Source organism: Bos grunniens, chromosome 6 (assembly GCF_055505025.1).
Source record: "Bos grunniens cultivar Pamir isolate PY7600 chromosome 6, Bosgru_T2T1.0, whole genome shotgun sequence".
In the NCBI taxonomy this organism is placed as follows: Eukaryota; Metazoa; Chordata; class Mammalia; order Artiodactyla; family Bovidae; genus Bos; species Bos grunniens.
Genome location: NC_141170.1, coordinates 83,581,530 through 83,596,956, shown reverse-complemented (window position 1 = coordinate 83,596,956; position 15,427 = coordinate 83,581,530). Strand labels below are relative to the sequence as shown.

The 15,427-nt window shown below is 37.6% G+C and overlaps 1 protein-coding gene across 21 annotated transcripts in view; it reads left to right on the top strand.

Annotated features, from left to right (window-relative positions):
* The window catches only part of SNCA (synuclein alpha), a 148,867-nt gene that overhangs the window by 20,665 nt on the left and 112,775 nt on the right, over nt 1-15,427 (top strand). For 2 of the 21 annotated variants that reach the window (XM_086406499.1, XM_086406498.1), the window contains exon 5: nt 5,796-6,632. The exons of 18 other annotated variants lie outside the window; for them this stretch is intronic. In XM_086406499.1, coding sequence (XP_086262625.1) covers nt 5,796-5,885 — 90 coding nt within the window. In that variant the 3' untranslated portion in view covers nt 5,886-6,632. Of the gene's footprint in view, nt 1-565; nt 1,212-5,795; nt 6,633-15,427 lie in introns of those variants that run through there. One more of the 21 variants, XM_086406496.1, reaches the window with a different exon arrangement.

The following is a 15,427-nucleotide window of genomic DNA, read 5'->3' as shown; positions in this document are numbered from 1 at the left end:
TATTACATTAAGACATAGAACAAGGAAATAAGTGATATGCAGAGTGACTTTTATTTCTGTCTTTAATAAATATGTGTGTACTACAGCAACCATGGATATTCAACCATCCAAAAGTTATCATCAAAATGTTTTGGAATAGATATCCTGAAATGTGTAAGAAAGTATTTATTTGCTGACAAACTTCCCTGAATTGCTTCCACACCTTGTAATCCTATATAGCAGGCCTACATGAATTGGTCATTAAAACAGTGATAAAAAGGAAGGACTGAAAATATGTGACATATTGAGATTTTGTTATATGTAGTTATTACCTTGGTCTGCGACAATTGATTCTACTCATGGAAAATCTGAACTGGCCTTCCAGTGAAGTTCTTCATCTAATACTTAAATATGTGGTTGATGATAGTATTCCTTTGTGCAGAATCTGCTCTTCAAATAATCTTATTGCTCACGCTAATAATTATACTATTTCTGATTTCCATCTAAAATTATAATTCTATGTGTTGCTTTGTTCCATTTTCAAAACTAGGAAGGACAGAGGCAACTAACATGTTTTGTTTCCCAGATCCTTGCCAACAAAATAGAAACTGTGGATCCTCTTCCCAGAAAAATGTACATACACACCCCAAAGGGCTTAATGGGATCATGGAAACCCATCAACAGATAGAGCTCGTGATTTAGACCAATTTCCTGACTGTACAGATGAGGAAGTTTACAGAGGGGAAGTACTCAGTCCAAGGTCACATAGCCAATTGTAATAGACTGGATTCCAGTAGTGCTTTTCCATCTGCTGTTGTCACATCCCCAACCCCTTCCTCAAAATTTACCTTCCTTTTGAGTTTTCATAAATAGAATTATGGACAAGTAGACTTAACTGGAAAAATTATTTGCCTCAGAATATTAAGAAACCAGGAAAGCTTGTACTGTCCTCCTCTCACCCCCATTTAATGTGTACAATGTAAATTGCAAATAAGGCATGAAAATGTTTAATTTCTTACAAAATTAGGCTTCGTACACTTCTAAAAATATTGCTCTTTATTTTAATGTTTTAAAGCAGAAGTCTAAATAATGTGACAAAGTTAACCATTTGGAGATATTTCTCTTATGGGTACTTGTTGTGTCTTACAAATGTCCAAAAATGAAAATGAAGTCATAAACCTAAAAGTTACAGCATAGTTGTAGCAAAAAAAAAAAAAAAGAAAAAAGAAAAATTGGGATTTTAAATGGCTGATTTTCATCCCTATGCTGTCACCAACAGGCTGAATGACATTTTGAAGATCTCCTAAGACTCTTATATAATGAGGGATCTATAATAGAAAATTTTAAAATGCCAATTTAGCAGTAGAATTCTGTTTCTGTAATAACTAATGAAAGATGCTAATGAACTTTCATTTTGGCCACATCTATGGGATGCTAAAAATTCTAGAGTTTAAACAAAATCATTGAATTTGTTCATTATGAAATGTGAAGTAATTTCACCCTTCAGACTCTGATCAGAGTGATTCTGGTGAATGGAAATAAAGCAATTTGTTGTAGCTTTAACCACTTGTTAATGACCTCATTTTGACACACATTATTCGTTGAAGAAATAATACTTGTTCACTGTGTGCCATAAATTTTGCTAGATATTGAGGTTAAAATTATGAGAAAACCATACACTGTTTTTTCCTCATTGTGCTTATAGTCTAGTGACAAAGATCAGTAATAATCACCTAATTACCCATAATAAGTGTATAGTTATAAACTGTGATAAATGCAATGGTGTGCCTAATGCCAAGAATATCTATCTGAATGCTTGACCCAGTTACTGTGGGTTAGGAGTAAGGCCAGATGCGCCCTTGGGGAAGTGATGTCTGAACTGAGATCCAAAAAATGACTAGCAGTTATCAGAAGTGAGAGTTAAAGGAAAAGCATTCCAGGCTAAAGCATCAGCATGAGAAAGTCTAATGTGTAGGAGGGGACCATGGCAAATCAAAGGACAGCTGGAGCCGGGGAAGATAAGGATGTAGCCCACATCTCAGCTAGCCATGGTAAAAATATTGGTCTTTATTCTAAAAATAAAGGGACCTATTCAAGTATTGGAAGCACTTAATCTGGATTTCAGGTTATAGGTTTGCATGTTGAAAAGATATCTCTGCCTGTAGAGTGGGAAACAGATTAAAGAAGGGAAATAGTGAAAATCAGAACCAGTTAGTGGACTACCGTGGAAAGAGGAGATGGAAAGAGGAGATGGAAAGAGGAGATGATTGTGAATACCAAGGTGTTGGTGAGGGAAAAAGAAAGAAATGGTTTAATTCAAAGACTACACAGGAAGTAATATCAAAGCGATTCAGAGATATATTTCACAAGGCTTGGTGGAAGAGGAATGTGACCAGCAGAGCTACTGGGCGTTGCTTGTTGAAGTGGGTTAACAGCTGCGCCATTGTCTTGGTGGTTGATGCCTCCCTTGAATGTCATGATTACTGCAAAGTGACTGGCTGCACTAGCGCTCAGTCCTCATGCACTTTGAGGGTACTTGGCCCATCATTCCCTGACTGATGAAGGGACAAATCTTCCTCCCTCCCTCCCTCCTTTCTCCTTTCTTTCTTATTTCCATTTTGTTTGTTTTTCTAAACCAACAGTTCTAGTAGCTCATTTTTATTTTTCTCTATTTTCTAAATTTATGCCTTTGAGAATATTTATTCTGGTGTACTCGTCTCCTTTTGATGTTAACAGAGATGTATGATTACAGATACCTAAGTGTTTTTGTGAATTTGACAATATGAATGAAGCCACCCTTGGTAATGATTTCTATGATACTAGATTAAAGGACAAATCAGCTATCATGAATTTTAAGAATTTTTAAAATCAGATATTATTAGCTCCTTTAATACATCAGCATAATCCATCTACTGATCTATATTTTTACCTGTGTACAACCAAGAGGTTGCGAGCCATACAATTCATTACTTGAGGCTCATTCACTTGATTGGCATAGTAATAATAGTCTAAATATGCATTGGCAGAAGTATTCAACTTTTAAGTTCAAACAGCGATGTTATACAAGTAAAATTTGTAAGTTCTATTGAGAACAGATGATCCTCTTGTACCAAGAATATTATAAAAGAAAGGCACTTGAATGTTATTATGTAGTGCATGTAGGTTTACAATATACAGCCATTCACTGCAGCGTTTGCTCCATTCCATTCGCTCAATAGTGCTCTGCATGTGTTTTTTCTCAAGTAAATCCTTGATGAACAAATAAACATCTCTTTAATATTATCTGGAATGCCCTAAAAGAGTTGGATCCTCAGTGTCCTTGAAGTTTATATTTTTGTAATTTTCTGCCCATGTAGAAATTGAAAATTCTGAATAAACTAATTAAGGCCACTGCTTGACAAGTAGTACGGCTTGTTATTCAGTCGCTTAGTCATGTCCAACTCTTTGTGATCCCATGGACTGCAGCACACCAGGCTTCCCTGTCCTTCACTATCTTCTGGAGTTTGCTCAGACTTACGTCCATTGAGTCAATGATGCCATCCAACCATCTCATCCTCTGTTGTCCCCTTCTCCTTCTGCCCTCAATCTCTCCCAGCATCAAGGCCTTTTCCAACGAGTTGGTTCTTCTCATTTGGTGGCCAAAGTATTGGAGCTTCAGCTTCAGGATCAGTCCTTCCAATGAATATTTAGGGTTAGTTTCCTTTAGGATTGACTGGTTTAATCTCCTTGCAGTCCAGGGGATTCTCAAGAGTCTTCCCCAGCACCACAATTTGGAAGTGTCAGTTCTTTGGTGCTCAGCCTTCTTTATGGCCAGGTCTCACATCCATACATGATTACTGGAAAAACCATAGCTTTGATGATATGGATATTTGTTGGCAACGTGATGTTTCTGCTTTTTAATATGTGGTCTAGGTTTGTCATAGCTTTTCTTCCAAAGAGCAAGCGTTAATTTCATGGCTGCAGTCATTGTCTGCAGTGATTTTGGAGCCCAGAAAATTAAGTCTGTCACTGTTTCCATTTTTTCCTCATCTATTTACCATGAAATGATGGGACCAGATGCCGTGATCTTCTTTTTTTGAATGTTGAGTCTTAAGCCAGCTTTTCTACTCTCCTCTTTCACCTTCATTAAGAGGCTCTTTAGTTCCTCTTGGCTTTCTGCCATTAGTACAGCAGTCAACTTCATTATCACATCCCATTTAGGCACTGACCTATGTACATGGAGATGAATAGATTTTGTGCAAGAAATAAACTTGAAATTTTTATAATCTCAGATACTTGAAATATTGAAATATTCAGGTTTCATCTGTTTTTTTCTTCAGAGCCAGAATAAAGTTCCTAAACAGTGCCATCTTGAAAAATTAGCTGAGATTATAAATAAACAGTATCCTAGAAAATGTTGATGTCAAATATGTAGAAGCATGTATACTCTGTGATCCTACCTTAATATGTATGAGGTGAATAAGACAAAGCTGAAATGAAAAATGTCAGATTGACATTATGATTTATAACATTTAAGTGTCCTTATTTTCCTTGATTTACCAGAGCTGTCATGTTTAGCTTGATACACATTTGTATGGGAACACTGGAGTACCACAGACCTTTTAATTAAATGATTAATCAGATGATGAATGTTGCCATCAGCTAATTCATTTAAGGCTGATTTCACAAATAAGCCAAAGGTCAAAGGTGACCTTTCAGATTTCTTTGAAGTATACACATATCATATACATGATTTTATTATTGTTTATAAGGTGGTAATAGATGTCAAGATTAGTGAAATATTTTAATTTACAGTAAACATTTTCCTTTAATGTTTTTTAATAATTGAAATAATATATTTTCTCAAATAATTAGTTTGAGTCCTTCCTTGTGCTTGAGCATAACCAACATAATTGTTCATTGTATTTAAACCTAAACTAAAAGCTTTGGTGAACAATGCACTGCCTGATTTGTGTTTGTGGTGGAAACAAGTGTATGCTATTAATATCATTGTAATCTTTGATTAAAACATAATGTGGTAAATAGGGGAGAAACCTAATTTACCCAATTGCTTTGTTTCAAAATGACTATAATCAATAATATTTTGCAATGTAGTATGTAAAAGTCTATATTCTATACTTTTATGAAAGCCTACTAATGCTGTGTAAACTGTCTCCATTTAGAAACTCATCTCTTATGAAGGGATTTCTCTTATCTAATATTTCATCAGATTCTTGATGGATGAATCATGATTCCTATGCTTAGTTGTTCAGTTGTGTCAGATTCTTTGTGACCCCGTGGACTGTAAACCACCAGGCTCCTCTGTCCATGGGATTTTTCAGGCAAGAATACTGGAGTGGGTGGCCATTTCCTTCTCCATGGGATCTTCATGATCCAGGGATTGAACCTGTGTCTCTTGTATTGCAGGTGGATTCTTTACCCGCTGAGCCATGTTTCCTAATGACTCTTAATCTTATAAAGTTGTAAGCAGGAAAGCACCTTCTAATTACATACAAGATTATAAGGGACATAGAATTAGGATTACATTTTCATTACAATTCAATAGCATTCAGTCATTTAATAGGTATTTGTATGTGCTGGTTGCTCAGCTGGGCACTATGGGGAATGCAAAGTTGAATACCACGTGAATGGCTCTGGTCCCAAGGAATGTAAAATCCAGGCAGGTGACTGATTTGTTAACCCCTGGGAAAAAGGAGCATCTTTGGTCTTTGAGAACTTGTTTTTGTAACACGTATATATCCATCATAGGAAAAACACTTTGTTTGAAATGAGAGAGACTTATCCTTTCAATAAATACTATCCTTTGTTTTTGACAGCATACTATGGAATCACCTCATGCACATGGAGATAAGAGCCACAATATTCTAGTTGTTGAGACACAGGAACATAAAAAGACTTGCACCTGAGTTCTGGCACCAGTGGTTAATAATTTGTAAGCATCACAACCCTGCAAAATATACATGACTGCAGATCCAATTTTAGTCTGCAGAGAACTGATCGTGATGATAGTTTTGTTTGTTAGAGAAATACAGGAAGAGTGTGATAGAACTGCTCCAAGGCACACCATCGAACAGCTTCAGATAATATTTGTACATTTGGTTTATTCCTTCATAAATGCTTGAAAGTGAAAGTGAAGTTGCTCAGTCATGTCCGACTCTTTGCAACCCTGTGTACTGTAGCCCACCAGACTCCTCCGTCCATAGGATTCTCCAGGCAAGAATACTGGAGTGGGTTGCCATTTCCACATGGATTAAAATTCTGCCGAATGCTGTGTGAGAGCAATGTTCATACTTCTATGAATTAATTTTCATTGTGCCTGTGGTTAACGTCTACTGCTACCAGTCCTTCACATGCAAAATTCACAATATTCTTGATAGTGGCAACCCACTCCAGTTTTCTTGCTTGGAAAATTCCATGGACAGTGGAGCCTGGCAGGCCACAGTCCATGGGGTTGCAAAAAGTTGGACACGACTGAGCCCACACACATGCATTAACCAGATACTATTATATGTCAGATTATTTTAAATTTAGGTTTTTTTTTAACTTGTATTACCATCTGAGCCATATTTTCACCTTGTAATTTAATCAAAAGCCTGGAAAATAACATTAATAATTTTAAGTGGCAGGAATAAAATGAGTAAGATGTGTTTATTGATTATGGCATACAGTAATCTTATTCCATACTTCAGTGATAATCAACTTGCATGTTCCTAAAAAGTAAGAATAATTTGATTTTTTGTCCCGTCAGATAAAGGCTTTTAGTTTTCTAATTTTCGGGAAGTGTTTGGTGATTTTTACTTTGTCAAGGTACAATATAAAAAGAGATCCTAGGTTCTCAAAACATTCAAAATACAAATCTAGAACAAAATTTGTTTATTTGAATTCAGAGGAATAAAAACAAATGAGATGCCAATTGTGTTTTGCATGCAAATACACAATTATGAGAACTAGAGTTAGGTGATTCATCAATCTAATTGTTCTTCTCTGAGGGGAAAATTAGTAATTTATAACTCAAATATGAGATAATTCTTTTATTTAAAAAAATTTATTAAAACTTTACCAAACATTTGTATATGTAAGTTGCAATTTAAATATTCTTCTTTACCTGGTAGTTCTAGTATCACTTAAGAGATGTTTTAAAAATTCCAAAAGTATTATTTAATTCCTATTAAGGTTGTAGTGTACATTAATACAAAGAACACTGAGACACTGTTTGGATAAATAAATAATTGAATAAATACAAACATAAAAAGAAGGGATATATATATTTTATCTTCCTGATTAAAGATGGAAACTATTTTATTTCTCTTTTGTGTTCTTCACACCTACACAATATGGTGAATGTATTTGGATCTCAGTTCATAAGAATGAATTCAGTTGCAGCTTTGGGGACTGAGAATAATGTGAATTTGTAATTTAAGAAAATCACATAGAATTTAACTGTTTGTGCTCACAAGGGAATGATGTAAGTCCGAGAAGCCCTATTAGCATATCTTCTGCAATTCACATGTATATGCATTTTATAAAAAAGCAGAAAATTGCCCTTTCATCATACACTGTATTATTTCATGCCATATGTGTTTCCTGAATGAGCACACACAGATTTGCCTTAAGGCCTCAGTTATTATGCAGTGGGTTATATATTATTTACTATCTGTAGCAAAATTGGGAAAAGCATGTACTTCCTGTGTGTGTCACTGAGTTTAGGGCTTAATATAATCATCACACAAAACATATAATGTTACTAAAAAGACTTCATCTTTAATTTCTAACATTGCAATATATATAAAATAAGCACTTAAAAAAATAATCTCCATTAAATATTAATAACTGCTTATAATAACAATCCTTATTCTATAGTATTCTTCCTGAAAAAGGAAACTAATATTGGTGTTTGAATCAAGGGCAGATCACAAGTCTTCTGACTAAAACTGCTTTCTATGATAGCTAACTGGTCTCTGTCTTTGTACTGCTGCTGCTGCTGCTAAGTTGCTTCAGTCGTGCCCGACTCTGTGCGACCCCAGAGACGGCAGCCCACCAGGCTCCCCCGTCCCTGGGATTCTCCAGGCAAGAACACTGGAGTGGGTTGCTATTTCCTTCTCCAATGCATTGAAGTGAAAAGTGAAAGTGAAGTCGCTCAGTCATGTCCAACTCTTAGCGATTCCATGGACTGCAACCCACCAGGCTCCCCCATCCATGGGATTTTCCAGGCAAGAGTACTGGAGTGGGTTGCCATTGCCTTCTCCGGTCTTCGTACTGAGCACCTGGCTTATCCACACTATTGGATTTGGTCACATTTAGGAGAAGCATGGCTGAGTGCAGAGTGCATGCACTTTTAAGTCAGGGAACATGGAGTTGCTCCTGTCTCTCTGGATGATGTCATTTCATCCCTCTGAGCATGGATTTTCTCATCTGTGAAATAAACGTGTTGGACTAAATGAGTTCAGAATATTTTGAGTCTGTTTAATGGCTTGACTTTTAGGCCAGTTTGTTCAATTATGCATTTCCAGACCTCTGGCAACTCATTTAACCTTTCTGAACCAAACCTACTTGTCTGTAACTGCACAAAGTGAGAGTATAAATGAGATGAGATATTGCGGACAAGAAATAGACAACCAACTGTAATGCATTGTAGTTAAAACGTTTTGTGAAGAAGGAGCCTACATTTTCCCTGAGTTGTGTTAGATTAGTGATTGTAGAAGGTCTCTTCTATATTTGTTTATATTTTGATGATGTTTAACAAGTGAATTTCAAACACAAAAAAAGAAAGAAAGTGAAGTCGCTGAGTGGTGTCTGACTCTTTGCAACCCCATGGACTGAAGCCTACCAGGCTCCTCCATCCATGGGATTTTCCAGGCAAGAGTACTGGAGTGGATTGCTATTTCCTTCTCCAGGGGATCTTCCCAACCCAGGGACTGAACCTGGATCTCTCCTGTATTGTAGGCAGATGCTTTACCGTTTGAGCCACCAAGGAAGTCTGAATAATCTATTTATATAAATAAAATAAAGTCATACTGCTATTATTTTGCATTCGATTTCCCCAGTGCAGTTCCAATGATTATTACATGTTAAATTTGGAACCCTTATGGCAGAAAGTGAAGAAGAACTAAAGAGCTTCTTTATGGAAATGGAAGAGGAGAGTGAAAAAGTTGGCTTAAAGCTCAACATTCAGAAAATGAATATCATGGGATTCGGTCCCATCACTTCATGGCAGATAGATGGAGAAACAGTGGAAGCAGTGTCAGACTTTATTTTTGGGGGCTCCAAAATCACTGCAGTTGGTGATTGCAGCCATGAAATAAAAAGATGCTTATCCTTGGAAGAAAAGTTATGACCAACCTAGACAGCATATTAAAAAACAGAGACATTACCTTGGCAACAAAGGTCCATCTAGTCAAGGCTATGGTTTTTCCAGTAATCATATATGGATGTGAGAGTTGGACTATAAAGAAAACTGAGTGTTGAAGAATTGATGCTTTTGAACTGTGGTGTTGGAGAAGACTCTTGAGAGTCCCTTGGACTGCAAGGAGATCCAACCAGTCCATCCTAAAGGAAATCAGTCCTGAATGTTCATTGGAAAGACTGATGTTGAAGCTGAAACTCCAGTACTTGTTCACCTGATGTAAAGAACTGACTGATTTGAAAGGACCTTGATGCTGGGAAAGATTGAGGGCAGGAGGAGAAGGGGACGACAGAGGGTGAGATGGTTGGATAGCATCACTGACTCAATGGACATGAGTTTGAGTAAACTCCGAGAGTTGGTGATGGATGAGAGGCCTGGTGTGCTGCAGTCCACACAGTTACAGAGTCGGACATGACTGAGTGCCTGAACTGAACTGAAAATTGGAAAGAAATAATTTTGGGAAATGCTGGAGAAAACAAAGTTAGCAATCTTTCTTTTAAACTGAGGAGACTCTAGAGCCCTAATATATTGTGTTAGTGGCATAGTTGCTGTCTTTCCTTGTGTTTTTTTGATGTAAAACCCATGGAGAGTAGTACTGGGTATTCTGTGGAACACAGATTTGAGGTGCCCCAGGCTAACTGAAACTTTTGCCACTCACTCAGTGCCTCATCTTCTTACGACTTGCTTTTTTGCTTCTGGATTAGAGGTGTTTAGAGAGATTATGAGGACTCAGCATCCCATATCCAAATCCTCTTTTATACTCATTTTCTAGAAGATCCTTTGTTGTTGTTCAGTGACTAAGTTGTATCTGACTCTTTTGAGACCACGTCTTTCAGGCTCCTCTGTCCATGGAATTTCCTAGGCAAGTATACCAGAGTGGGTTGCCATTTCCTACTCCAGGGGATCTTCCCGACTGAGGTATTGAACAGGCATCTTCTGCATTGGCAGACAGATTCTTTACCAATTGCTCCACCTGGGAAGCCCATTTTCCCTGGGGCAAGGCCAAGAAAAGGACTCTGTTCTTATGAAGCTTTGGTACCCAGTTCCGATAGAGCTTCCAGATGGGGGCAAGTCTAAGTAGTTTGCAATTGTGAAAATTGGCTTAGGCATCTTCTTGGCCCTTTTCCATTTTACTCAAAGGCAAGGAAGTCCATCAAAAGGAAAAGGACCAGAGAGGGCTTCCTCAAGCTAACTTTCCATGCCAACAATTTCTAGAATGAGAGCATTTCCAGAGGAGGAACAACCTCAAGCTCATCTGACTTTAACAACTTCATGATAAGCACTAAGGCTTAGTTTCATCTTTAAGGCCTTGTATTTAAACTTATTTTAGTTATTTCCAATGTAAAACAGACTCATTTTATAAACATTCAATCAAATCAAGATTTATTTTTTGCTAGAGCTTACCAGGAGCTCAAATTTCCCTTTCCCCCAAGTTCAGCTGAAATGGGAAGGTAGGTCTGTAGAGGGGGAAGGTATGATAGATGTGGGTAGGAATATCTTTGCTCTTGAGGGGGTGTGGGTCTCATTTCACACAGCCACTGATATCCTGGTGACTCTCCAACATGGCCTAAATTGGCTGGACTGGTCACTGCCTCATCTCAGGGGTCTGGGACAAGCATGCTGCCCTGTCATTGTCTTCACATCTTTGCTAGCCGACCCCTGGCCAACACTTCTTTTCAAGGCCTTATCTGGACCCATGGGAAACCTAGGAGCCTTCCCACATCAGCCTTAACTCTTAGGAGTCAGGGCACGTGCGGGCGATGGAAACTGAACTCTCCAATGCAGTATGTCAGTCCCCAGGTCCGAGAGGTTGTGGGCTCATACTCTGTTGGCACCAGGAAAGCTCAGCAGGCCCTGCTTCTCAGGTTGCATCCTGTCAGGGAATAAGACGCCAGTCTCTCTGCTGACAGACATCTGCAACCTCATGAGGTACCACCTGCCTCCACAGAGGAGGGTTCATGAGAAAAGACTAACCCTAGTGTTCCACTTCATATCTGTTCCCCTGAAAATCCCTTCTTCTTCTTTCTTTTTGTATTTTATTGATGGAAGAATAATGAAACAGTCTGGTACTTGAACTTTCATGATTTAGTTTAATTGTCTCAACAATGAGTCCCGGTACCTACTTGGATGTGGGATAGAAAAGGGACCAGCTATTATTTTGGATCACAGTGCCTTCAGCTGGTGCTACATTTTCAGCCACTCTATGTTGGAGATGTTCTTTCAACAGAAGGGTTGGAGAAAAATTGATTCAAATCATTCTTGAGGTCATATTGGAAATCTATATTAAAAACATTGATATTATGCATATTTTTCAAATCAGCAGTTTCACTTCAGAGAACTTAAATGATCATAAAAATTATATAAGGATGCTCACTTCAGCATTGATTATCATATGAAGTTTTTAAAATATGCTAGAAGTTTGACAGTAGGGACTTAGTTTAAGGCATTCTGGTTGATCCTTAGAGCGGTTACGCTGAGCAGTCGTCAAAATGTTGGTGTGGAAGAATAACTGATGGAGAGGAAGGATACTCTTGCTGCAGCAAGTGAAAAGAGCAGATTATAAAACAATATGGACAGTTTGTATAGTATAATCCACCTTTATTAAAAAAACAACTGTGTGTGTGATGCATGTGTACAAAGACATGAAGTGAATGTGCCAGACTCTCAATTGTTCTCAATGCAGCACTCTGCATTTCCAACTGGGCAGTTCTTTGCTTTGGGGACTCTCTCATTCACTGTGGGATGTTTCTCAGCCTTGGGCCTTCTTGTTAAATGCCAGTGGTGCTCCCCAGGCATCGTACCAATCAGAAAAACCCCTTGAGGAAACACTGTGACTGAGTGATTATTTCCAGGTCACAGATTACAGTCATTTTATTGTCTTCCTTTGTTTACTTATACTTTCTTCAATTTCCTTTAATAAGTATGTATTGCATTCATAACAAAAGAATAATAAATGGGATTTGTAATATCATACACTATTCAACATTTATTTGACTAAGCATTCTTCTGCTTTAACTGTAATTAGAACTTAAAGAGACTAATTTCCTTCTTAGTGCCCTAGTTCCCGCTTATATTTGTTCAACTGATTGAAAAACAAAAGTCATCTTAGCTTTATAGGTACTGAAGAATACAAGTATAGTATTTACTGTTCAGCCACTCACCTATCTATTCATCCATTTCTTTGATCCATATTTGTTAAAATCATGCCATGTGTAAAATACTGTGCCAGGCATCATCAGAAATATGGGGATATAGGAGACCAATTTCTTCTGCTTTAGGCATTGACATCTAGCTGTTAATCACGGTGAGAGTATGTAGGAGTCTGTCTACTCATAGTGTTGCCTGTGTTTGAAGATTGCATCTCCAGCTGCTTCTCTTTCCTTCAGATTTGAAGTAAGGGTGTCTCTGAGTGAGATGTCATACCACTCATAGTCTCGTATTATTTCTCAAAAAATTCTGGTTATGGTACACTTTTTCCATTTACTCCTCTTGATCACAGTTATCAAACAAAATTAAAAAACTATTTCAGCAAGTCTATTTTGCTATCTAATAATAAAGTCTATTTTGCTATCTAATAATATTTGTTTCCAAATATTTGGAATATTGGAAATCCAAATTTCAAGATAAATTTTAACAAAGGTTTTTGAAGAGTAATGGAGTGTTCATCCCAATTGAATTAAATTATTTATTCTCTCTTTTTTGGCAAGTATATCTACTCATTTAGGGCCTTACTCACAATTTGACTTTGCCAAATCTTTTTACAAAATGTGATTATAAATATTTTGGGTTCTGAGAAAGAGGTCATCTTCTTATACTCACGTATCCTCAAAACTTTGCCTTTCTCATTTCAGTATATGGACACATGCTTAGTTACTTAATTATGTCTGACTGTTTGTGATCCCGTGAACTGTAGCCCACTGGGCTCCTTTGTCGATTCTCCTGGCAAGAATACTTGAGTGGGTTGCCATTCCCTTCTCCAGGGGATCTTCCCAACCCAGGGATTGAACCCAGGTCTCCTGCATTGCAAGTGAATTCTTTACCATCTGAGCCACCAGTGAAGTACCAGCATGCCCACAGCATGACCAAATCCCCAGAATTACTAATAACCTCTCAATGTTTTTGTTAACCTCTCTTATAATACACAGGAAGTTGCAAAAGTGTCACTTTTTGATAGACTTTTTACTATAGTCAGTTTATTTCTATTGGAAGAAGATAGCTCCATCTTCAGTGTTCAGTTTATTTTATAAAGAAACAAAAGCTTTGTCCCTGGACTAGGAGGACCTTACATTCTTTAGCCTCTCTATAATCTGAATATCATCTCATTAATAGGTACTGCCTTTGGTTAATAGCAACTAACAAATCTGATCATCCCAAATTGCTAGGGTCAAATTTCAATATAAATTACATTTTTGGACCTAAAAGTTTATTGAAATATAACAAGAATTGAACCAATATTGTATATTTTTGAAAGTAGAATTTAGTTACATTTGCAAATAAAAATTAGTTTTTCACACTTAAAAATATAGGCAACTATGATTAAAACAAAAAGGCTTTAAGAGGGAAAAAAATTCCCAAAGTGCCTCTTTTTAGATATTGTTTTCATTCTTTATAGAAAGAATGAAATTTCTTCCCTCCACATATTTCTTGTTCTTATTTGAAACTAATTGATGCCTTTATAAAAAGAAACTGTAAAGACTTACTGGAGGGAAGTGCTTATGTTATCATTGATGGTTTTATATGAATGTGCAGTGTGTGTGTGCAAAATGCAATTTATGGTTGCATTTTCTTTAGAACTCTATTTACTCTTTTCAGAATTCAAAATTTTTATAAATGCATCTCCATAAATTTCTGTCATTGGCATACATGAAATGACTTTGACAGTACTTCCTTTAGTATTCTGGAAATTTGAACATTAACCATGTCCACTACCCATAGAATCAAACCCCAAGACCTAATCCTGTTATTCAAGATCCTTCCTTCCTATTCAACCATATGTTCCACAGTTACTCAAGAAAATTGCAGTTGAGACAGACAAGTGTCTTCAAAAGACCTTCCAGTTACTTAAAACAGTATGTAAGTTCGTTCATTCTACCATAACTTTGAGAAGGCTTTATGACTCCTATATGAATTTTATCCAGGCTGAAAAGCCCAGCTCAAGCCTTCAGAACTCCAAAAACTTTCCCTTACTGCTGAAATGCATAATAATTTCACCTCACTTAGATCTCTTAGCATTTGCAGATATGTCCTATGGTACATATTTGGGGCTTCCCTGTGGCTCAGCGGTAAAAAATCCATCTGGAGTGCAGGGGATGCAGGAGCCACAGATTCTATCCCTGGGTCGGGAAGATCCCCTGGAGAAGGAAATAGCAACCTGCTCCAGAATTCGTGCCTGGAGAGTCCCATGAATAGACTGGGCCTGATGGACTACAGTCCATGGGGTCGCCAAGAGTTGGATATTACTGAGTAACCAAGCACACACCCATACACATATGTATTTTGTTGCTAAGGATAAAACCATCTTTTCCTTTCACATCCTCTGTCCAGTCCTTTAGCTAATTAGTTTACCTGTATTTTAAAATATATGTCTGATCTCACCACGTCTCCCTTCTCCACTGCCAGAACCCTAGGCCAGGCCTTCATCATTTCTCACCTGCATTCCTTCCCCTGCCTCTTAAATGATCTCCCTGTTTCCACTCGTGCAACCTAGATAGTCTGTTCTCCACTAGTAGGAGAAATTCTTCTGAAGCAGGTCAAATCATCCCTCTCTTGTTTTCCATCATCCAGTGCCTCCTATCACACAGAATGAATCCAGGCCCTTTCTCAAGGGTTGGGGTTAAGGCCTCACGTCATCTGCTTTTCATTGTTTCATTTCCTGCCCCCCGTTTCCCCTGGTGCACTGTCCTCCAGCTGCACTGGACTCTTTGCTGTCCTTCAGACCTGCCGAGCACATTTCCAGTAGTCAAGAAATACATATAAGATGAGTTTTATGCATTTAAATGTGGACTGTTTCCTTCTTTTGAAGGCAAGTGCAAATGGTATAGTCTT